This window comes from Doryrhamphus excisus, chromosome 4, assembly GCF_030265055.1.
Source record: "Doryrhamphus excisus isolate RoL2022-K1 chromosome 4, RoL_Dexc_1.0, whole genome shotgun sequence".
Taxonomy (NCBI): domain Eukaryota; kingdom Metazoa; phylum Chordata; class Actinopteri; order Syngnathiformes; family Syngnathidae; genus Doryrhamphus; species Doryrhamphus excisus.
Window position 1 is genome coordinate 18,862,296 of NC_080469.1, and position 24,721 is coordinate 18,887,016.

General features: G+C 46.8%; 3 protein-coding genes across 7 annotated transcripts in view; all 3 read right to left on the bottom strand.

Moving 5' to 3' along the window:
• Nucleotides 1-1,513: 1,513 nt before the first annotated feature.
• On the bottom strand, nt 1,514-4,997 carry LOC131127590 (gastrula zinc finger protein XlCGF57.1-like). Its single transcript, XM_058069639.1, has 2 exons — nt 4,747-4,997; nt 1,514-3,699 (listed from the first exon to the last, which is right to left on the bottom strand). Exons 1-2 carry the CDS (start codon nt 4,928-4,930, stop codon nt 2,159-2,161), a joined length of 1,725 nt encoding a protein of 574 aa, XP_057925622.1. The 5' UTR covers nt 4,931-4,997; the 3' UTR covers nt 1,514-2,158.
• Nucleotides 4,998-5,163: 166 nt separating this feature from the next.
• LOC131127605 (zinc finger protein with KRAB and SCAN domains 8-like) lies at nt 5,164-7,098 on the bottom strand. Its single transcript, XM_058069663.1, has 2 exons — nt 6,750-7,098; nt 5,164-6,297 (listed from the first exon to the last, which is right to left on the bottom strand). Exons 1-2 carry the CDS (start codon nt 6,919-6,921, stop codon nt 5,357-5,359), a joined length of 1,113 nt encoding a protein of 370 aa, XP_057925646.1. The 5' UTR covers nt 6,922-7,098; the 3' UTR covers nt 5,164-5,356.
• Nucleotides 7,099-16,380: 9,282 nt separating this feature from the next.
• nos1 (nitric oxide synthase 1 (neuronal)) overlaps nt 16,381-24,721 on the bottom strand; it is a 40,946-nt gene continuing 32,605 nt past the window's right edge. For 4 of the 5 annotated variants that reach the window (XM_058069603.1, XM_058069602.1, XM_058069600.1 and 1 more), the window contains 6 exons: nt 23,814-23,901; nt 23,623-23,744; nt 21,310-21,458; nt 21,030-21,224; nt 20,830-20,948; nt 19,189-20,309 (listed from right to left, as the gene is read on the bottom strand). In XM_058069603.1, the coding sequence (XP_057925586.1) occupies nt 20,264-20,309; nt 20,830-20,948; nt 21,030-21,224; nt 21,310-21,458; nt 23,623-23,744; nt 23,814-23,901 (719 nt within the window). In that variant the 3' untranslated portion in view covers nt 19,189-20,263. Of the gene's footprint in view, nt 19,159-19,188; nt 20,310-20,829; nt 20,949-21,029; nt 21,225-21,309; nt 21,459-23,622; nt 23,745-23,813; nt 23,902-24,721 lie in introns of those variants that run through there. The other variant, XM_058069601.1, reaches the window with a different exon arrangement.

The following is a 24,721-nucleotide window of genomic DNA, read 5'->3' on the forward strand; positions in this document are numbered from 1 at the left end:
AGGGGGACGTTCTTCTTGATGACCAACCACACGCTGGGGGCCTGCAGGACACAAACACACTGCAGCTCAGACATGTATTGCTTAGTCCGCCGCATAGGAATATTTTACATGTGGACCAAGAAGGAGGCCCTTGTTTATTTTTCCTTCCTGCTGTGGGATGACTTGTTAAACCACAGCTGCCATCTTGTTCGCCTAGCTCAGTGTACGTTGGCCGCCATCTTGGATTGCACATTTGCTACACTGTGATTTTCTGGGGGAAACAATCTCTTCAATCTGGTTCAGGTACTCTCCGTAAATGTACCACACTGCTAAACACCGCTAGAAGTAGGGCGTGTACCGATACCTTCAACCTGGAGCACAAACCGAGTCTTGCTAACAGCTTCCAGTTGTCGCCGTTGGCGCTCGTTCTCCTCTCTTGTTCGAGAAAGTTCCTCCTCGTAGGACGCCATCGTTCTTTCCAACAGTACGAATATTTCATCGGCCGCCACCAATAGTCGCTCCCTGATCGACTCTTTCAACATTTTAATGTCTATTTTAATGTTTAATGACGTCCGCCTCGCGTTGTTGCAGCGGCGATGCTAACTTTTTCTTCGACGGAGATATACGGCATCCGTGACTACACACTGCTGCCGACTGGCGGCGGAAAGAACTGCTTTTAGATTTGGATTTAAAGTACGTATATACTTTATATACTATACATTTTATCATGAATAGAATGATCATTTTTTCATTAGAAATACTTTCGAGCTACTTGTACATATATACATATGTATACACACACACACATACATATATATGCACACACATATATATATATATACATACATAAAATACTCCCCCCCCCCCTGTAAAACCACATGACCGGAAGAATTATATCCACTAAACATATCAATACACGGGTTTTGGGAATGTAAAAAAAAACCCCGAATAGCCTCTGAAATCAATATTGAGCGAGTGAGTGATTTCAAAACTTTTGAAAACGTCTTACCGGCTTCGGAGGCCATCCTGTGTGTCTGGCTATTATATCCCCTTTGCAACAACTGCTGTAAGAAAACATTCGTATTCCTCAACAATATCAACACCGAGTGGTTAGCGCAGGCCTCACAGCTCGGAGACTAACTTTTCTTCGAGGCTTGACCGTTAAAAAACGGCGGAAGCTCTCCGTAGTTCCGAAATGATAAAAAAATAAAAACAATAATAAAAAATAATAAAGCAGTGACAGATGTTGTGTAGACGAAATGTAGAAATCCTATTTTGACACCAACGGTGTTCCGTAGACGTTTCCAGGAAGGGGTGGTGGCGCACGCATGCGCAAAACGTCCTTCTGGCAGATCAAGTTCGGTTGGATTGGCGCACACACCTGAAGCAATGCAAAGCGAGGTTGATTGACAGTTCATTCAAAAAGGCAAAGCACAACGAATGTCTCCCTAGGAGGCTTTTTGTTTAATTCTTTTTTTAAATTATTTAATTAATTAATTAATTTTTTAAATATTTTATTACAAGCTTCAATTGTACAAAACAGTAACAATATAAGCAGAATTACAGGAACATAAAAGTGCAATTCTACAGAACAATATCAACATAAATAAAATATATAAATTTAAATTTTTAAAATTAAAGTTTTTTTTTAAATAAAAGGAATGTGCGAGGGACATTGCTTAAAAATAAGAACAACAAAATGAAAATAGAAAACATGTGACTTAAGCTTGTTCTTCATATGAATTGTTTTTAGAACGTTTTCCAATGTATGAAAGGTTTTCAGTGCTTTTCTGTTTTTGAATATCAGTTTCACTGATTCATATAATATTTTCAGTTCAGAAGAAAACCGGTGAATATTTGGCTTGCATGACATGACTCTGGATTTGTGAATATGGAATTTTCCTAATAAACAAAGACATTTCACAGCATTACTTTTTGTTTAATTCTTACTAAAACATTCCAAGTCTTCCAACATTCCTTGTACTTCCACTGATCCGACCGAAGATGGCAGCAGTTCGCTGCACGTGGCCGCCCCACCCCTTACTGCAATTGGCTCAAACGTTCATGCTGTTCTATTTTAAACAGCGGGGGTCTTTATTTATTCACCCCGCAAAAGGGGGGGGGGATCAGGACGCTGTCACTTTGTGGCCACGACTAAGCTTGCAGAGACCGGAAATGCTTATTCTGCTTCGTGCGTCTGCATGTGTGCCGTCATAAAGGACTTCCGGGCAAAGCCCTCCCCGCAAATCGGACAGCTAAAAGGGTTTTTACCCGTGTGTCTCTTCATGTGCGTGTTCAAAGTGGACCTCTGAGCAAACTTATCCCCGCACACCGAACAGCTGAAAGGTTTTTCTCCCGTGTGTCTTCTCATGTGTGTGTTCAAAGTGGACCTCTGAGCGAAGCTGGCACCGCACACCGAGCAGCTAAATGGCTTCTCCCCCGTGTGCGTCCGCATGTGTAAGACCATGCTGGACTTCCGGAAGAAGGTTAACCCACAATCCGAGCAACCAAAGGGTTTTTCTCCGCTGTGCGTCCGCATGTGTCGCGTCAGTGCGCTTCCGTGAGAAAAGCTCTCGTCGCAAACCGAGCAGGAGAAGGGTTTCTCTGCTGCCGCTGTAAACCGCGACCTCGGGGAGACCTTTCCCTCACAGTCCGAGGAAGTAACGTGTTCGTCCCCGGCGTGTTTGTGCATGTGTAGATTCAGGCTGTACTTGTGAGAGAAGCTTTCGTCACAAACTGAACAACTAAAAGGTTTTTCTCCGGTGTGCGTCCTCATGTGCGTCACCAGTGTTATCTTTTGAGGGAATCGTTTGTCGCAAACTGAACAGCTGTAAGGTTTTTCTCCCGTGTGCGTCCTCATGTGCAATACCATGCTTGTTTTGCGGGAGAATCTTTTATCACAAACGGAACACCTGAAGGGTTTTTCCCCCGTGTGCGTCTGCATGTGTCCGCTCAAGTTGCTCTTGCAAGAAAAGCTTTCGCCGCACACCGAGCAACTGAAAGGTTTTTCTCCAGTGTGCGTTCTCAGGTGCAATACCATTGTGACCTTTTGAGAAAAGCTTTTCCCGCAAACTGAGCAACTGAAAGGCTTCTCTCCCGTGTGCGCACGCATGTGTCGACTCAGATTGCGCTTGTACGAAAAGCTTTCGCCACATACCGAGCACATGAAAGGCATTTCACCCGTGTGGGTCCTCATGTGGGACACCAGCGTGACCTTTTGAGAGAAGCGTTTACCACAAACCGAACAGCTGAAAGGTTTCTCCCCGGTGTGCGTCCGCATGTGTGTTACCATGTTCACCTTGAAAGAAAACCTTTTCCCACAAACTGAGCAACAAAAGGGTTTTTCTCCTGTCAGCGTTTTCGAGCATTCAGAGTCTTCGATGTCAGTGCGAGCCGGCACATCGCCTTCGCAGTCTGCGTCGCTGCTCAAGGGGTCGTCGGTCCGGTCTTCGGCCTCGCTATCTGACAGCGGCGCCAGGAGGTTGTCCGCTTCAGGCTCTTCTTCGTCGTCTTCGGCCTTCACAGAGACGACGGTCAGCGGCAACTTGGTGAGATCGGCCTCCTCCGGCCCTCGAAGGCAATCTCCTTCCTGCGTGATCCAGAGCTCCTCCTCTTCCTCTTTAACATGGGGGGGCTGGGCAGCCTCCTGCTCCAAGGTGGAGCCCCCTCCCTGCGGCCGAAGGGAGTGTTTTTCATAACGACCCATCAGCCGCTGATCATCTGGAGGACACAAACAACACTTGAAGTCAAACAATCGTAGCGTCGTCGCCTTTCATTCCTTTGGTGGACGGAAGGAACTCAGGAGATCCAGTGAGGCTTCCCGAACTCGTCTGTCTGAAGACAGTGAATGCTTCACAGCACGGACGTATGAATGCTACCTAGCATGGTAGCATCGCGTGTTTACACAAGTCTCTATTCACAAAAACAGCTAAAATGCTACTATGCTAATGTAAGCATAACAATGCTAACATGTAGCATGCATGGGAGAGCTACTATGCCCATGCGAGCATGATAGCACTAACATGCTAACACCTTACGTGATCATGACAGTGTCACTGTGCTCGTGTTAGGATGTTAACAATCTCAACATTAGCATGCTAAACCTAGCACGATAGCAGTAGGTGTCTGTCGATGTTAACACCGATGAAAATGGCAAAAAAATTATACTATGCTCATGTTAGCAATGGTGAAATGCTGGCGTTAGCATCTTAACACGAACCACAATAGCATTAAAAGTGTTTATATAAGTTTGTATTGATAAAAACAGCTAAAAGGATAGATAGATAAATTCAGTTTCCATGAACGCGATCACTTCAAAATAAAACAAAGCAAAATAGGAAAGTAAAGAAAAATAAGAATGATATTATAAGAAGAAAATATTTAGACACAAAATAGCAAAAATGGGGGAGAGGGAGCAAAGATCAAAGTTGATTCTAATAACTCTGAAAGCTGAGATGCGTTTGATCGCATAAAAGTGGCGCTTAATTGGCGCCAGAGTTTGGACACCACCGCTCTCTTATCGGTTTTTCAAGCACCAAACAGTTGACGAATGACCGATTTAGTGAGAATAGCACCGTATAAGAATAGCAACACACAGCAGTACGATGGGCGAGAGGGAAGGAAGGTTTCTCCCGTCAATAAGATACAATGGCCGCCATCTTGGATTATGGATTGGACTGTGCCGTGTGGGAAGGATTTGAATTCTACCTCTTTATGTTGCAATAGAAGCCGTGTTGAAGCATGACGAAAACACCGGAACAATCCTACCTTTGCGTGGCATCGCGTTGTATGTCTTGCCGACAGCTTCCAATTGCTGTCGTTGTAGCTTGTTCTCCTCTCTCGTTCGCGAAAGTTCCTCCTCGTACGACGTAATAGTCGTTTCGAACATCTGGAATATTTCATCAGCGACCGCCATCAGGCGCTCTCTGACAAACTCTTTGATAAACGACATTTCTCTTTTATCTCCGCGATGAAATGACGGTCACCGGGCGCTTTGTCGTCGTCTGCGCTTGCAAACTTCCGCCTATCTTCTTCGGCGGAGGCGGTGCTGCTATCAAACGTCCATGGCGAGACGCTGCTGCCATCCTGCGGCGGCATCGAAGAAAGCACCAGTCTGAGGTTTACGGTGTTGGGACAGAGAAGGAAAGTAAAATGGTTGCTCAAACATCGAAATGGAGGCCTTCGGATTGGTAGAAGCTTTATTAGCAATAATCATGGTTACAGCAAACATCTTTATCATCAACACTACTTTGTTGGGGGGTCGTCAAATGTGGGGGTGTACTTCTCCGATCGGACAACCTTGTAGCACAAACGGGCCAGGAAGAGCTTCCCAGGGACGTTTGAACACAACGCCAAAAGGAATTTGGAATTTTAGCGTTTACTCTCCAGTGTGCGTCCGCATGTGCGCTGCTAAAGTTTTCTTATAGGAATAGCTTTTACCGCAGACGGGACAATCAAAGGCTTTCTCTCCTGTGTGTGTTCTCTCGTGAGCAATCAAAGAAACCTTCTGGACGAAGGTTTCGCCGCAAATAGAGCAAATAAAAGGTCTCTCTCCTGTGTGGGTTCTCATGTGTGACAGCATGTTTGTCTTCTGACAGAAGCCTTTGCCGCAAAGCGAGCAGGTAAAAGGTTTCTCCCCCGTGTGGATCCTCATGTGTGACACCATGTTGGACTTTTGAGAGAACCTCTTACCGCAAACTGGGCAAGTAAAAGGTTTTTCCCCGGTGTGCGTTCTCATGTGGAGGGTGAAATTGCTCTTACGAGAAAAGGCGTCGCCACAAACAGAGCAAATGTAAGCCTTCCCTTCCGCGTGTGGCGCCGTGTGCAACACCAAAGTGGGATGCTGAGGGAATCGTTTCCCCCAAACAGAGCGACCAAAGCTTTTTTTAGCCGTTCGACATCTGGCTTGTGTTTGGTTGCTGCTGCCCAGAGTTGCCTTCTTGTCCGTTAATTCCGATGGTTTGCAGCCGGCATAAGTCCTCGCTTCACCCGCATGGTTTGCCTCGCCGCTCATGGGTTCTCGGGCGTCCTTCCTGCCTTCGGCCTCGGGGGACCACAATGTTGCGTCGTCGCTGTCTGACAGCGGAGCTAAGAGGTCGCATCGCGGTTCATCTTCCTCGTCATCTTCCGTCTTCACGGCGACGACGGTCAGATCGGCCCCCTGCGGCCCGACGAGGCCCTCGCCCCCTTGAGTGGTCCAGTGTTCCCCCTCTTCCTCTTTCACCTTCGGGGGCTGGGGATCCTCTCGCTCCCAAGCCGAGCTCCCTCTCTGCGTAGGAGGGGGACTTCCCTCTGGACGACCAATCGGCTGCTGGTCATCTGAGGGACACAGAAAGACATGTCAGATATGATATTGTCCTCAAATAGGAATATTTCATAAGCAGAAAGAGAAGCTAACAAATATGTTATAAATCAACAATACTGTGGACATGATGTTTCTTTTTTTACATTCACATCAATGGGCAATGGGATCTCCGCAGGGACAAAAGACGGCTGCTAGCATAGCATAGCAAGCTACAGGCACACGCGCTCGCACACACACGTTATTATCTGCTCATCCCGACAAAGTATGACATCAACAAACGGAAACGTAACCATGGGCCACCAGAAGTCCCCCGAAAGGAAATTGGGGCTACTTGGTCGGAGCGGCTTTACTAGCTTTAGCCTTATTTGTCCCCGCAGGACATTTGTCCAGACAACAGTGACTATTGGCGATCCATAGCGAAAGTGAAAAATAAAGAAGCAGAAGGTCAGCCAAGATGGACACACACCCTTGACGTGCAGTCGGCACGTATAAACAGCTTCCAGTTGTTGTCGCTGCCGCTGGTTCTCCTCTTTTGTTCGACAAAGTTCCTCCTCGTACGACGCCATCGTGCTTTCAAAAAGGCCAATTATTTCATCAGCTGCGGCGATTAATCGCTCCCTGACCAACACTCTCAACATTTTGAACCTTTCCCCCCCAACTCGACGGCCGTCTTTGCGCTTTGTCTGCGGTTGGGGTCCCTTTGACGTGTCTCTGCCAACTTCCGCCTTTTTCCTCTTCGAGGTTTTTTTTACGACGGTTGAAGCATAGATTACGACACACTGCTGCCACCTGGCGGCGACAAAGGACGGCGGCTCAAGATGAGCGAAGGGAAAGAAGAAGAGCCAATGCATTGAAACCTGCCTGTAGGCTCCAGCATACCCTAATACCCTAATGGGGACAAACGCTGTAGGAGATAGATGGATGGATGGACGGATGATGGAGGGATGGATGGGGGATGGGTGGAGGGATGGATGGATGGACGGATGGATGGATGGACGGATGAAGGTATCTATGTGAATCGGATACTCAACTCACTCCAATTACTCACCACAGAGCGCATGCGCACAAATTGAAGCTAGCGGTTGCAGGGGTGAGTGACGAGTACCCGTGAGTCCCAATTCAATGAAAGACTCGCGAGTTTCGAAGGACTCGTTCAGGACTCGCGCATCTCGACTGCGCAGACAAACCAGCAGATGTCAGTGTGGCTCTGCGCGGGAAAGACTCTCCTTTGTGTGCTCAGGTCTTGTCTTAAAAAAAACAAAATTCTATTCTTAAAATGATCCAAATTAAATATGAAATGTAAGAATAATTTCATGAATAAAGAATAATTTACATGTGAGTTGAGTCATTTTAGTAGTTAAAATATTTAAAAGTTATTTTTTAACTATATGAGAAAGAAACAACAATGAAAAATTGGAAAAAAATTTTTTTTTGGAAAATTGGGTGCCCCCCCCCCCCCCCCCCCCCCCAGGCAGGAGGAAAGGGTGCAAATGCTTTGCACTCATTACGGCTATGACTTCCATTTCCCGCTTAATGAATCCCGTGAATGTTCTCCCACCACAAGGAAAAAGCAGCCAATGAGCTCCCAGGGGAGTCGGAACGTTTGAAAGACAATAAAAAGGAAATTCGTCGGCTTCCGGGAGCTCGGGTTTCAACCTCTGGAACCAAACAAACAAAAAAGGAATCAGCAGCCGTCTAACATCAGCGGAAACAATCCAATTCTTCTTCAAGAAGCAATTTCACACTCGGATTGAGACTCGCACGCGAGAGATTGGCTCAGTTCTCAACGCCAACAAAAAACACCGAAGCTGCCGACGGTGACGGATTTCTCCGAGCACATTCGAGCCCGTGTTGATCCCAGAGTGGATGTTTAAGAGCACCACACGCCAGCGACTCGCTGGAGCGCTGAAGGTTTCCATTCCTAAAAGAGGCGGTCACGTGCAGCCACCCCGAGTGTAAGATGTTCCATTCATAAAAGAGGCGGTCACGTGCAGCCGCCCTATAGGAGAGGAAGACGTTCCATTCCTAAAGCACTTTGGTTCTTTGTAGCAGGCATCTTTCCCAGCATCCTCTTGGTGCCGTGATCGGAATGGTGTGAAAGAAAGTTCCACCAAAGGCGGAGCGAGGCGATGCGAGTGCGTGTAGAAGGTAGAACCTCACCGTGCTGCTGTGCTGTGTGTGTTAAAAGACCGTGCGGCTGTTCGGTGACGGATGTGGGCGGGATCATCCATGTGGTCGTCAAACCTGGAAAGGGCCGAAAGCCAAATATCGCCGCATTTTCCCTCCAGTGTGACGCTAGCTGATGGTCCGGTTTGGATGAGAATCTGCTGTGACTGTATGGCACGCTCAGAAAACCGCCTCCTTCTGATTTCTAGTCAACATTTGCCATAAAGGCGAGTGATGACATGATGATGACATGATGATGATGACATGATGATGATATGATGATGAGATGATGATGATATGATGACGATGACATGATGATGATGATATGATGATGACATGATGATGACATGATGATGACATGATGATATGATGATGATATGATGATGACATGATGATATGATGATGACATGATGATGATATGATGATGATGACATGGAGAGATTCATTCATTTTCTACCGCTTATCCTCACAAGGGGGTGCTGGAGCCTATTCCAGCTGTCTTGGGGAGAGAGGCGGGTCCACCCTGGATTGGTGGCCAGCCAATCACAGGGCACATACAGTGAAGAAAATAAGTATTTGAACACCCTGCTATTTTGCTATTTCTCCCACTTAGAAATCATGGAGGGGTCTGAAATTTTCATCGTAGGTGCATGTCCACTGTGAGAGAGATAAACTAAAAAGAAAAATCCAGAAATCACAGTGCATGATTTTTTAACAATTTATTTGTGTGATACAGCTGCAAATAAGTATTTGAACACCTGTGTATCATCTAGAATTCTGACCCTGAAAGACCTGTTAGTCTGCCCATTAGAAGTCCACCTGCACTCCATGTATCATCCTGAATCAGATGCACCTGTTTGAGGTCGTTAGCTGCATAAAGACACCTGTCCACCCCATACAATCAGTAAGACTTTAACTTGTAACATGGCGAAGACCAAAGAGCTGTCCAAAGACACCAGAGACAAAATTGTACACCTCCACAAGGCTGGAAAGGGCTACGGAGCAATTACCAAGCAGCTTGGTGAAAAAAGGTCCACTGTTGGAGCTATCATTAGAAAATGGAAGAAGCTAAACATGACGGTCAATCTCAATCGGAGTGGAGCCCCATGCAAGATATCACCTCGTGGGGTCTCAATGATTCTAAGAAAGGTGAGGAATCAGCCCAGAACTACACGACAGGACTTGGTCAATGACCTGAAAAGAGCTGGGACCACCGTTTCCAAGGTTACTGTAGGTAATACACTAAGACGTCATGATGTGAAATCATGCATGGCACGAAAGGTTCCCCTGCTTAAACCAGCACATGTCAAGGCCCGTCTTAAGTTTGCATATGACCATTTGGATGATACAGAGGAGTCATGGGAGAAAGTTTTATGGTCAGATGAGACCAAAATAGAACTTTTTGGTCATAATTCCAATAAGCGTGTTTGGAGGAAGAAGAATGAAGAGTACAATCCGAAGAACACCATCCCTACTGTGAAGCATGGGGGTGGTAGCATCATGCTTTGGGGGTGTTTTTCTGCACATGGGACAGGACGAGTGCACTGCATTAAAGAGAGGATGACTGGGGCCGTGTATTGTGAGATTTTGGGGAACAACCTCCTTCCCTCTGTCAGAGCATTGAAGATGGGTCGTGGCTGGGTCTTCCAACACGACAACGACCCGAAGCACACAGCCAGGAAAACCAAGGAGTGGCTCCGTAAGAAGCATATCAAGGTTCTAGCATGGCCCAGCCAGTCTCCAGACCTGAACCCAATCGAAAATCTTTGGAGGGAGCTCAAACTCCGTGTTTCTCAGCGACAGCCCAGAAACCTGACTGATCTAGAGAAGATCTGTGTGGAGGAGTGGGCCAAGATCCCTCCTGCAGTGTGTGCAAACCTGGTGAAAAACTACAGGAAACGTTTGACCTCTGTAATAGCAAACAAAGGCTACTGTACCAAATATTAACATTCATTTTCTCAGGTGTTCAAATACTTATTTGCAGCTGTATCACACAAATAAATTGTTAAAAAATCATGCATTGTGATTTCTGGATTTTTCTTTTTAGTTTATCTCTCTCACAGTGGACATGCACCTACGATGAAAATTTCAGACCCCTCCATGATTTCTAAGTGGGAGAAATAGCAAAATAGCAGGGTGTTCAAATACTTATTTTCTTCACTGTATAGACAAACAACCATTCACACTCACATTTATACCTATGGACAATTTGGGGGGGAGGGGGGGCAATGAAGCTAACATGTTTTTGGAAAGGGGGAGGAAACCGGAGTACCTGGAGAAAACTCCACACAGAGATGGCCGAGGGTGGAATTGAACTCGGGTCTCCTACCTCTGAGGCCTGTGCGCTAACCACTCCATCGCCATGCAGCCTGAAATTATGAGATATTATTCATATTTCTTCCATTGTTAAAGATTTTCTTCTGGTCCATGTTATGAATTGGTGGGGTCTTTTTCAGTGCTTTTCCAAGCGTGTGCTGTGGAAGATATTCTTCTCTCATATAAGACTTCATATTTTAATTTCATTCGTTTTCTTGTTTTTCTGTCGTAATAAATCAATTCTTAAATATTTTTCCCAGGAACAACTAGACTTTGTTCTTGTGGAGTTACTGCAGATGTTTCCAGTTTGGTTCAAGGTTTCTCGTTACCTGACATTCCTAGAACAGCGAGAACAGTGAGATCAGCGGGCTGCAAATGGCCCCCAGGCCACAGTTTGGCCCCCCGACATCTCCCTTCCTGAGTCCGCACATACACTTGTGACCGCTTCTCATCTTATTCCCAGAATAATACACAAGGACCAGATGATGAAGGGCATTAGGTAAGAAGGTCCTGCTGAGAAACAAACTGGATAAAGGTCAGCTTTACAGATGCCACAGCGGCTCCTGCGGTCTCCAGGAAGGGTGGGATGCGTGGCGGTCTTGTTTGCGTGGGGGGTTTCTTTTCCTCCAAAGTGGCAAAACAAGAAATCCTCAGGAAGACCTCCTCAATGTCAAAGTCGACATCACAGCCTTTGCTGCTGGATTAGCGCGGATTAGGAGACGCGGGCAGGTACTCTGGAGTCCTGTCAAAGTCACTCGCTTCTTTCAACTCGCCAAAGCTTTTGGAGGCGACAAACTTTGAAGGTCAGTGAGGCTTTAATTGGGGACTATTTTTAGCCACTCGCTTTCAGACCATCGGCCCGTCATTACGAGGTAAACACATGGGGTGGCAACACGCCGATTCATCCCTTGGCTCCGCCCAGGACACAGGCCAGGCTTCGCTACACGTCTTATATGCATCCCAGAGCTGAAACGTCATCTCAACTCTGCTTTTCACCCCAAAAATGTGGGAGGGAGTGGCAACGTTTGGTTTCCCCAAAGAGTGGCTCGGGGGCAGCTGTTTGATGATTGGCCCATGGAACAAACCAAAAAGAAATATTGGAGACAAAAGTTGCCCTGTTCGGGGAATAAGATCCATCCATCCATCTTCGAGGCCACTTGTCCTCACCAGGGTGGGGGAACGCTGGAGCTTACCCCAGCTGTCTTGGGGGAGAGGCGGGGCCAGCCAATGGCAGGGTTTTGGTGAGATGACAGGTGGTGTCTTTTTGTAAAAAGAGGTTGCAGAGAAGTTTCTAGCAGAATAGCAGTCCCCCCCCCCCCCCCCACCCCCATGAAAATGGGGGAGCTGCGGGTGAGTGGCGTCCGGTTGTGCTCCTAGCCGCCTGCTCTCTATTTGATGCCACTTCAAGCCTTTTTGTGGCAGCGGCCGTTTTCTCTTGTGTTGACACAATGAGGGGGCTATTATTCTACCCACTGACATTACGTAACACCCAATTAGATCGTCGCTGGATTAATACATGTTTCATAACTCATGTAGAACGTATGAAGGGAAGGGGCGAAGCTAGAAAGGACAATGAACCTTCACTACGTCCACAGGGCAACCGTTGAAGCCCCCCCCACAATAAAAAAGAAGAACTTTCTCAAGCTTGCGTGTTCCTGAACATGCAGATCCTGCTGCCGTGACGGATGCTGAGCGTGGCCGGGATGGCCCTTACGCCTCCTATAGGTTTTCCAACTCCTGGCTCACCCTGAAGGAGGAACTACTCAGACAGCGCCCCATCCAACCTCCATTCAACCTCCATCCAACCCCCTTTCAACCCCCTTTCAACCCCCTTTCAACCCCCTTTCAACTCCCATCCAACCCCCGTCCAACCTCCATCCAACCTCCATCCAACCCCCATTCAACCTCCGTCCAACACCCATCCAACCCCCATCCAAACCCCGTCCAACCTCTGTCCAACCTCTGTCCAATCCACGTCTAACCTCCATCCAACCCCCGTCCAACCTCTGTCCAACCCCTGTCCAACTCCCATCCAACCCCTGTCCAACCCTCATCCAACCCATGTCTAATCTCCATCCAACCCCCGTCCAACCTCTGTCCAACCTCCATCCAACCTCCATCCAACCCATGTCTAATCTCCATCCAACCCCCGTCCAACCTCCATCCAAACCTGTCTTCTGCATCTGTCCCCAAAAGTACTCTAAAAGTACTTTAAATGAAACAACAGAACAACAACAGAAAAGATTGAAAAAAACTGCTGTAATTTTCTGAGATGAACGTTCAAATATGAAGTCAGATTATGAAAAACCAACAAGATCACGTTGTCATTTTTGGGAACATGATGGCAATAAAGTCATAATATTTTTTGCACAATGCACAAAGTTGACTTTCAAAGAATGATTAAATGAAAAAAACAGCAAAAATGGGAAAAAAATGCTGTTTATTTTTGGAGATTAAAATCCAATATCATAATCGAATGGAAAAAAAGTCCCAATTTTACGATATGAAAGTGGTAATATCAGGAGGAATAATAACATCAAGTAATTGCAATATTATGAAAAACCCAAATAAAATTTAATTTTTGGTCAAATTGGTTTTGGGAAGAAGTTGTAATAAGACTAATAATAATAAGATTAATAAAATGAATGAATGAATGAATAATAATAATAGGCAAACTTCCCGAACAGAAGCTGATGAAGTTTGTTGAGACGGACAAAAAACAACTTTCCAATAAAGTTGGAGGCCAGCGTCTGAGTCCTTTCAGTATAAAAGAGCAGGAAATGGCATTTCCAACGTGCACCGAAGAAGCGGCTCCACGCTGCCGTGCCCCCCCAACGAACACGATGCGATGGCGGTGTCGCCACGAAGCTCATAAGCGTGACAACCCCAAGGCCGCTTAATGAGGGACAACCCGGTTGACCTTTGAATGCCACAGTCTGCCGGCGGCCCCCCCATCCAGACGCTCGTCTCGCTCTTCCATCTCCCCAAATCCTCACCTCGCCATGTGTAGACCCGCTGCACGCTGCTGCTCTTCATCAGCCAGCTGGCCAAGCACATCCGCCACATTCACACAAATGGGGTTGGGGGGCCTCCCAGGGTGGGGGTTCTTATTTCCGATTTAACGTCAATGCGAGGTACACTGGGCAAAGATCCTCTATGTGACAGGAGCACTCTACGGCTTTTAAGGACCTACTGCAAAATGGTGGTTCTCCCCGTGTGTCACTGTCCAAATACTTATGAACAGCATCTGTACAGGATGTGCCAACTGACATTTAACACAACAAAGAGTGTGCATGTGTGCGTGTGCATGTGAGACAAGCACCTGTCATGTGACGATTCTCCGTCAGCACGTGGGCCACGGCAGCTCCGCCTGACCCCCCCAGGCCATTATGTGGCAGGTTGAGGCTGAGGATTGAAGTGTTGGTTGCCACGGTGACCGCCAGCGCTTTGCTCCCCTACAAACATCATCATCATCATCATCCTTGTAACAGAACACCCAGCCAGCCGGGTGAGGAAGATTCAGGGAAAAAGACATTTGACAGAAAGACCAAGGAGGACTTTTCCTTTATTCCAACACAGCAGCATGACTGGCAGCTGCACACTTCCAAGAACACGTTTCATAACACCACAGCGTTGTCTCCACGGAGACAACCTGCACCAGTGGGCCCTGGACAAGACATAGACAAGACAGAGTTGAATCATGACATATGATACATAGGACAGATGTAAGACTTCGGGCATGACATATAAGACATAAGACAGATGTAAGACATGAGGTAAGAGACATAAGACAGATGTAAGATATTGGGCATGAGATATAAGACATAAGGCAGATGTAAGACATGAGATGTGAGACATGAAACATGAGACATAAGATATGAGATAGACATGAGGTATGAGATATGAGACAGATGTGAAACATGAGGTTTGTGGCGTGGAACAAGAAACATAAGAGACGAGACCAAGGATATGAGACAAGACATAGGACAGATATGAGTCATGAGGTATGAGATGTGACACAAGAACAGTAAGGCATCAAGTATGAGACATGAGGGATGAGACAAGAGACGTGAATCAATGCCAACAAGCATGAGACAAAAGACATGTTTCAAACAGGAGGGATGACACATGAGGCGTGAGAGCCTCAGTCTGGAGACATAAGACAAGAAAGGTGATACGAAATATGAGACACGTCGAAGCTGCACAGGAAGAGGGAAGGAGGAGGAGTCAGCGTGTGTCCACTTGAGGTGTGCAGATGGCGGGGTGGCGTTAGCGTGTGAGGTTATGTACGTACATGAGCTGCTGGAATGAGAGGACTTAACACGCTCCGTCCTCCTGGGGGGGACCTGACTTGGAATTAATGAGTCCTTTACGCCGCAATGCTCGACGCTCACGTCAATCTTCTCATTCTCATTCAGCCTGCTTAGCTTTTAAAGTCCATAACACGAATTTCAAACAGGAGGTTTGAGGATGAGGTATGAGATATAAGACATGTTTCAACCAGGAGGTATGAGACATGAGATGAGCTGAGAAGCATCAGAGATGAGACTTGAGACGGGCTATGAGAGAAGACATGAGGCATGAGACAGATGCCAAACATGAGATATGAGACAAGCGGGATGAGACAACAGAGGACAGCATCTGTGTCCAAATTCTTTTGTCCAGTCTACAGCACCTTCAGATCCAGCGTCTTCTTCACCTCTGTCTGAAACATCCACATCGGGGCGGCGCAGTGGCTCGTCACCCCACGCATGCCACCTCCCGTCAAGGTTGGCGTATGGCGAGTGGACGACGGAGACGACGAGAAGGCGTCCTCGCCGAACGTCTGAACCGGCCTGAAGCGGAGCGGTGAAGACGCCGTGTCTCACGATGACAGCGCGTCCGCCTGACTTTCTAGAAGTTTCCTCAGCAAGGTAAAGGTCTCCCTTGAAGGTCCACCATGGACGCTTCCACGTCTTCTTCACGTACGCACAACGAGGCAACTTGAGAAGTCATGTTGTCTTCCTCCTGTTCAATCCCTGCACCGCACGGAGGCGGCTTTGTTGACTGGCTGCCATGGGACGCCTCCCATCTTATCCACGTCCACCTGCACTATCGACCCTTGACCCCTCACCGCACACTCTGCTGCACGCAAAGATCCTCAACATAACAGGAGTGCTCTGCTTTTTTTTTTTTAAATAAAAAAATCTTACTTACAAAGATGGTCTATATGGCAGGAGTATTTCAGGACCTACGTAGACAAAGATCCTGCTTTGAACAGACTCTGTTAAGGACCTAATTAATCAAAGATCTTCTACTTGACAGGAGTGCTCATCAAAGATCCTCTGTGTGACTTATTGAAAAAACACTAGCCAAAGATCCTCTATGCTAGTAGTAGCACTGTGCTCTATTTAAGAAGAGTGCAAAAAATGAGTCAAAGATCCTTTCAATGACAGAGGGGTGTGCTGTTTTTTTAGAACCTATTTCGAGACACCAATGTGGTGTAGGGCAGGAGCGCTATGCTTTTTTTGGGAATCTGCTGCAAAAAAGGCGAGTCAAAGATCCTCTATATGAGAGGAGCAGTGTGCTGGTGTAGGAGTACATGTGAAGAAGAAAGAGAGGAAGGCGAGAGAGTATTTGGTAAATGTTGTGGTTTATTGGTCAAAGCCAAGTCCTTGCAGTGGACACATTCGATGTAGGAATGTCCTGGCAATGGAGGCCATCAAAGTCAACGGGATCACATGTGTTCTTTAGAGCAGCAGCCAAAAACGCAAAGACACTGAGGGCTCTAATTTTGTGGCGCAGCCCAGGCAGTGGTGACGTGGTCCAGGGCGCCACTGTGCGCAGCCAATTTGGTCATTCAGTAGACTGGACTGCGCTGAGATGGACGCAGCGCACCAGGGGAGGAGTCCACATTTTGACAGTTTTGTGACAAAACAGTACGCTAGACCTGGTCTGATTGGGGCGCAGGCGAAGCGCAGGCACAGCGAAGATTTTTCAGAGTGTCACACATTTCAGCGTAAAAACCAATGACAGCAACCACTACTGAATGTCAGCGGCTGAACCAGCATGGACATTTTTGCCTTTTTGTGGGAGGGATGGAGGCGTGGAGGCGTGGTTGCGCGGCACTGCGCCAGACTGCGCTGCTCACTAAATTTGCAAAGTGCGCTGGCCTCAACCCGTTGGCACGCCCTGTGCCTGGTCTACAAAATTAGAGCCCTAAAGAAAGAACGAAAGAAAGCAGAGAAGGCGGGAAGGACAGGAAGCCGCCCAAAAGCCCACCGGACAAAGAAAGTCACGACACAGACGGGCCGACACGGTGCTGGTCATACACAAGCACGAGAACATCACCATGCATTTGTCTTGATCTTCTTTTACCCTTTGACATATTCAAAATACATTCTGGGAAAAGACCCAAGTGGTTTATATTTCTATAGAGGCTATATACTGTACTGTGTACTCTATACTGTCTTATGAGTACAGGTACTGTATGTACGAGTCAGGCCGTTACACACTTTACACCGCCAACGTAACCACGCCCCTTCCCATACAAACAAACAAAGACGCAGAGGAGACCTTCATCCGTGGGAGTGTTCTCTTGAAGACCACGTTCCCCGCAGAGGAACGTCAGCCTGGGCTGAGGAGAACCGAGCCGAGGCCGCTTTCTTTCATCTACATCTCGCCGAATCCCACAACTTGAATTGTTTTCCCAGCGACGGCTCTGGATTTGGCCGACATTTCTGGGAGAAAATGACGTGGAAGCCAAACAACCATGAATCCAGAAGTTGACAACGCAAAACCGCAAAGCCGACTGAATACGGCTTTGTCTGTTACCGTCTTTGAAATATGACTTCAAATATCACATGAAATCTCCTCTGATGGGGCAAAAAGAAATCTCGGATTCAAAATCTGAACAAAGTCTGCTTGAAAGGACTTCAAACAAGTCAAAATGAGACTTTGGAAAATAAGGTTGACGTCATAAACCTTGGAAGTAAATGTTCTAAAATGGAGCAACATTTTAGGGAAATCCAAATGTATTCAAAATCTGAACAAAATCTCTTTGCTGAAAATGACACGTCAGTATAACTCGTTTTCATAAAATAGAACTTAAACCTATTCCAAAATAGTCATTTATTCCGAATCTGAACAAAGCCTGCATGAACGCCCAAAAATAGGTAAAAATAAGGCGCTGTAAAAACGACTTTATATGTAGATCTTTGAAAATAGCAAAAGATTTCAGGAAAACCAAACACTGATTCAAAATCTGAACAAAATCTGACAAATCTGTTTCTTGTTTTGTTTTGTTTTTTAAATGAAATACAGCTAAAAAGGATTTGGGGGAGAATATTCATTGATTCCAAATCTTTTAAAAGTCCAACATATGGAAGAGATGTATTCCATTTGGCTAATAATGATTGAAAATCTGAACAAGAAAATCCGTCCAGGGTCTCCTGTCCATCATTTTCTGAAACACAAAGCACCGCCCCCTGCTGACCATGGACAATGAATGAACTGCAAATGTAAGCGGGGCCATTTTCCGTTGAAGCAAAGGATTTCAGAACGCGAACGACGAGGCAAACAAATGTGCAAGGTGCAAATGCAAATAAAATGTGATTTAGAAGGTTCTAGAATGGCACTTCCATTTACAGCAAACAAGTGACTGATTCAAAGGTGGAACAAGATGGACGCTGTGGTCAGAGTTCCGACCGGAGAACATCGCCCCTGTGGGCCATCAATGGAAGTGCATTTTTGGCTGAAACATCGCCTCCTGCTGGCCACAGGGGAGAATGCTAGCGAATGCTAGAGGGAGTGGTGGCGTGGTGAGGATACCATACACGTTTTCCTGCGTTTTCATTTGACAGTGAAAGGAACAACCAGGTAGTGTAGTGGTATGATGTCCTTCACTGAACTATCACGCTTCCGTGGGCTGTGTGTTTGCTGGATTATAGCATGGCCTCTGTCTACGTCCCTGGACAACACACGCAAACAAGGGACACTCACACATACCATCATGCATTGCGGCACCCCCCCCCCCCCCCCCTTTTTTTTCTTTTTTGTGGCAGTTACACGCCCCACAAACGGAACAGGAAGCCTGCGGTGCAGCACGGACACACACAGACTTGGATTATATTCTTGAGTCTCAGGTCATGCATTCACAATGAAGGCAGGTGGTTACAAGTAAAGACGACCCATCAGCATAACGAGCCTCAGCGGAACAGACGGTATAAAAAAGAAACACATCAACATACAGTATATATATATATATATATATCTATATATATCTTCTTACTTCCTTTCTTTTTTTACAGTAGAAAAATTGGCACAGTATTGTCGAAATGGAGCTGCTGCATCCTGGCGCCCCTTCTGCCGCCGTCACCATCGCTGTCACGTGGCGGGCCTAGGAGCAGAAGACCCTGCGGGGATGCACACAGAAAGAGAGACGTAGCACACCACCAGCACACGGGCCCCAGCTTTGCCGCGTTACCCACGTGTTGCCATGGTTACACACTTGTTTGCATGTGTGTTGACGTGGTGACATGTTTACAGTCAGTGTGCGTTTCCAGCGCTTCGATGGAAGATGGAGACACTTGGAGGAGTGGAAATGCGTGGTACAAAAGCCCACGCATTCATGAGGGAAACACAAAGAAAGCTACAGTATCATCAATCTGGCAGCCTGCACACGTGTGTACCCGTGTGTACACGTGTGTACCCGTGTGTACACGTGTGTACCCGTGTGTACACGTGTGTACATGTGTGTACACCTGTGTACATGTGTGTACACCTGTGTACATGTGTGTACACCTGTGTACATGTGTGTACACCTGTGTACACACGTGCGTACACGTGTGTATATGTGTGTACATGTGTGTACATTTCCTGTCCATAACGGGATGTACGAGTCGTCATAAATCTGTGCCGCCAACGTTTATTATCATCATCATTCGTATTCCAGTGAAAGTCCACCCATGTATGTCAACATGTTGACTTCCTGTACATCTATATTTGTATTTACATTCTTGTGTTTGCATACAGTATTTTACACTAACAAGGCTGCTGGGGTCCTTTCATCGTTCGTCTACACAACAACAAATCTTTTTTCCGGTGGCAAGTAATCGAAAAAGAAATGGAATGGGAGTATTTCCTTTGTCGCTTCGGTAGAATCCAAACCAAGGCTGCAATGCTCTTACTTTGAAGCTTACTTTGTGCTGAACAGGAAGCTACATTTTAATGCTGCAGAACTAGACAGAAACAATTCCACAACAAGGGGCAACATGAAAAATAAACAAAAATGTTCCAATGAGGTGAGCGTACCCGTACTGTGCAGGTGAACAAATCAAGCGCTCCTTTAATTTTTAACTACCCCTGAGCTCGCTTGGAAAGAAACACTGGCTTTCTGAGGAAGACTCCACGTGAAGCGTTAGCCAGAGACCTCTGCGGCGTCACGCCAACTGCTCAGAGCGTGTGCCCGAATACAGTGCACCTTGCTGGCCTCTCATCCTCTGCTTCTTCTGGTAGTAGTCAAGTGCTCGTCGTCATGTCAGGATATTTGAGTATTCCCGTGTCTCTAATAGAAATAGCAAAGTTTATGTTGACAAAAATGCTCCACCTTGTTTATCAAGGTCGACTGAAGAACACATTGAACCAGTTTCAGCGGGTTCTACTGTTACTATTACAAAATGGTTGCAGGCTAAAGTATTGGCACACGAAAGCAAAACACCCCTGGGGTTCATCCTCATCTCGGGTGAGGACAGATTATTTCGCATTATTTAGCCCCCGCTTGTACGATAGCTAATAATGCAGATGTAGGATATACTAACTGGCACCTGTTATTCCACAGCCAGGGCCACCAAAACTAACATGTGGCTGTGGGCAACCTCCAACTCCACAAGATTCCACCGCCTTGATTTACCTCTGCATGCACTTTAAAACTAGCTGTGGGTGTGGTTACATGAGGTCGTCTAGGAATGACAACATTGGTTCTGTCGCTGCTGTGTTGTACTAGCTGTGTTCTTAAAGGAGAATGAGGTCACTTTGCCACTTTTCATGCCCCACAAGCATTCTCAGAGTGGAAAAGCTCCACTTACTCATCAGAATCTTTCTTGCTCTCCTCAATGTAGGCGATGGACTCGGACCGCAGTCGGTTGGTGACCTCGTAAGTGCGCAGGGTGACCCCGAAGATGTCCTCATGGTAGCGGTTCTCATCCTGTGAACGGCAGGCGGGGAAGACAGGTCGGAGGTGGACACGTACGTATTTGTTTTTGTCTTGAACGATTGCGCCTCGTACCCGCAGCCTGCTGATGAAGAAGCCGGCGTCCTCCAGGTTCATGTTGCCCTCCTGCTTGATGATTTGCTGCACCGTCTTGAGAACGTCGCCGGCCATGGTGACATCTCCGCACACGTAGATGTGTCCTCCCTCCTCCCTCAGGCACTGGTACACTCTCTCCGACAGCTGCTCACGTAGAACATCCTGCACGTATTTCTGCACGCAACATCAGGTGTACAATCTTTCCAATGCATACAGAAGCACCACAAACACTTCAGCTCTCTTCTATGAGCTCTGCTACCTTTGGTTTGCCGGGCTCTCTGGAATAGGCCGCATAGAGCTCCTTGAACACCTCCTTGTTCTTAGCCTGGATGGTCTCCTCCTTGTAGATGTGATCCATCCCTGACTGCCGACAGCCAAACACCAGGATCATGGGGCACGCCTCGATCCCTGGAGAGCACAGGCAAGCCATGTCTTGTTATCTATGATTATGTCTACTATAGTGGCTAATAGGACTGTAATAGGACTATAGGGGTGTTATTTCAATTTTAGAGGGCTAATGTTGTTAAAAATATTTAGAAGGTTGTTTATGCCTGATATGTCATATTTAGGCTACTATAGTGGGTAATAGGACTGTAAAGGTGACAAAAGGGATTTAATTTAAATTTTAGATGTCTCTAAAAATGTTGAAAAACATATTTAGAAGGTGGTAAACTGTTGTTTATGTCTAATATGTCATATTTACTCAACTATAGTGGGTAATAGGACAGTAAAGGTAACTATAGGGATGTTATTTTGATTTTAGAGGGCTCTAATAATGTTTAAAAACATATTTAGAAGGTGGTAAACTGTTATTTATGCCTGATATGGCTACTATAGTGGGTAATAGGACTGTAAAGGTGACAAAAGGGATTTGATTTAAATTTTAGATGGCTCTAATAATGTTGAAAAACATATTTAGAAGGTGGTAAACTGTTGTTTATGTCTAATATGTAATATTTACTCAACTATAGTGGGTAATAGGACAGTAAAGGTAACTATAGGGATGTTATTTCGATTTTAGAGGGCTCTAATAATGTCTAAAAACATATTTAGAAGGTGGTTAACTGTTGTTTATGCCTGATATGTCATATTTAGGCTACTATAGTGGGTAATAGGACTGTAAAGGGTGTTATTTCATGACTCTATGTTTCCACTTCTGCTGGGTTTATTTCTGCAATGCGCCACACTTTGGACACCCAAGTGCATTTTACCAGGAAGGCGTGATGCAGCAAGACGACAAGGGGTTGTGTCCAAACTCTACCTTCTAGGCTCTGGTGGTCAAGGCTGGTCTGCATTGTGGGGGGGGGTTACACCTTTCAGTCCTGCATTGCACTCTTACTGGCTAAAGATTGCAGCAATGTTGCTATGTATGAGGAGTGTTATGAAGTGGAAGCGGTGATCGCCGGTGCTTGAGAGCTGCAATGAGCGTCAATAGAAGCGGCTGTGATGAAGGGTGCAGACAAGTCCAAAGATCTGCCTGGGTTGATTTGACAAAAAGTAAAGTTGATGTAGAATTGTAAATGTAGAATTCCTACAGATTCCACTTGGACATCAACAAGTGGCAAGCAGCTGCTTAATTCCCAGGGGAAAAACATCCACATGTCACTCACCGACGCTGTGAACACCAAGGGAGGTTGGAGTGCAAGGTGTGTGTTCAGCACTTGATGTACGCTCCGATGAATGCCTTGCACATTCATCGGAGCCATGCCATGGCACTCCAAGGCTAGGAACTGAATAGAGTCCTTTCTGGTTCTGATTGGTCATTTTAAACGCCTATTGTGTCTATTGTGTATAAGTTATATGGAGTGACTGCACGCATGCAAAAAGTTGCGGCGGGCGCTTCTACAGCACGGCCACACACAGGGAGCGGCCTTTATGTGCTGATTGTGGTTTCGTCCTGACGTCCTACTGGAAGTGTGTGAATTGAGACATAGTATAAAGGGGGCCTAAGATGCTCTTCCCACCTTTCTGAGCTATCAATGTAGGTAGAATGTTGGATCCTGGTGTTGCCAACGTTTCCAATATGAGGTTTGAGCATTTGGAAGTGAGCCCTGATGTTTGGGATGGCTCTGAACGCTCGCTTTGAAAAGGCATGGTTAAACTGTTCCTTTGTAACATCACAGAGGGGTGACTTCCTTATATGTTTTTTATTTGGCAGGAAGCACAAATCCGAGGAAATCCAGCTGGAATAGGTTCAGATTCTGGAGGATCTAGAAGGTTTCCGGTTGGGGTTATTGTGTTTGCCGCTCTGTAGGAGACCACCACTCAATCCAAAGGGTGGAAACATGAGCATCATAGGTATAGGTCTCCTTGAAGGCCCACTTAGATGATTCCAGCAGACGTCTTTTTGCGTGAGAGGCAAAAAGAGGTGATGCATTAACATCTTGCTGCACTTTTAAAAGAAACATAAAAAGTCCAAACGATCCAAAAGGCAAACCCCAGCCTACTTATGCACCCAAAAGTAGAAAAGCACACACGGCGAGTTGTACTCGTGTAGTCACAGCCAAACGGCAGCAATGGGTTTCTCCTCTTTTGACATCAACCTTTGCTTCCATAAAGTGTGAATCCTCACCTTTGTGCTCAAGGTCAAACAGCCTCTGCTGCCAGAAGCTCCTGAAGGGGGCGATGCCCGTGCCCGGTCCCACCAGGATGCAAGGAGCGTGGTGGTCTTTGGGAAGCTGGAAGGAAGGCGCCCTAAAAGGTGGCAGAGGAGAGGGAGTGAGGAGTGCTCTTCATGCTTTGCAAATACTGGGCGGCATTTACCCTCGGACAAAACACGGCACCATGTCGCCCTTCTCGATCCTGTTGAGCCACGAGGAGCACACGCCGTGGTGGATGGGCCCCTCTCCATCTGAAAAGCATGATTAGCAAGCCGCCACTTTAGCATCCTCTCCGCCTCCTACTCGCTCTAAGTGGGGGAAAGACGAGTGGCCCCCGACATGTATTCGCTTTCCAGGCCCGAGACCCTCGCCTGGGAAAAGAGACACAATTCTACACGGCAGTGTCACGTGCGAGCGGCCGGGCGGGGGCACGACATCCGCCCTCGCTTGGCGGCCACTTGACGAGTGGGGAGAGCGCATGCTAATTGCGAAGGTCAGAAGAGGAGCGCGCCATCATCGGCGTCGTCAGCATCATCACGCTGTGACGGCCGCACACTGCGATTAACACCAAGACGGAAACCTGAATAGCTGAATGCCGTACGCCACTCGCAATCTGGGGGCCGCGGCGACCTGAAGGTGGAGGGGGGTGTTGTGTGTATGTGTGCGTGTGTGCGTGTGTGAAGGAGGCTAAAGATGGGGAACATTCCAAGCTATTTTCCTCGCAGCCAGTGGAGGCTTTTCACAGACGCTGACTCACTCACTTGACTTTGCGGCCTTGAAACAAGACAACAACAACAAAATGCCTTCTTCGCTGGTGGGGCCGACTTATCAGTTGATGTTACAGCAAGATATGACGGGTCTGAGAAAAGGCCGTGCAGCCCACACGCTTCAGCAAGCTTTTTTGACAGAATATCTTGTGGACAGACAACTATAGAGGGAAACATACTTTCTGGCACAAGTGGTCAGTGTGCAGCTCGGATGAGCGGTAGAGGTGAACGAGCATGGTAGTGGCAGTGTGCAAGACTGCGGTGCACCTCCAAGATGATCAAGGGCCTTGCTGAAGGTGAAGAT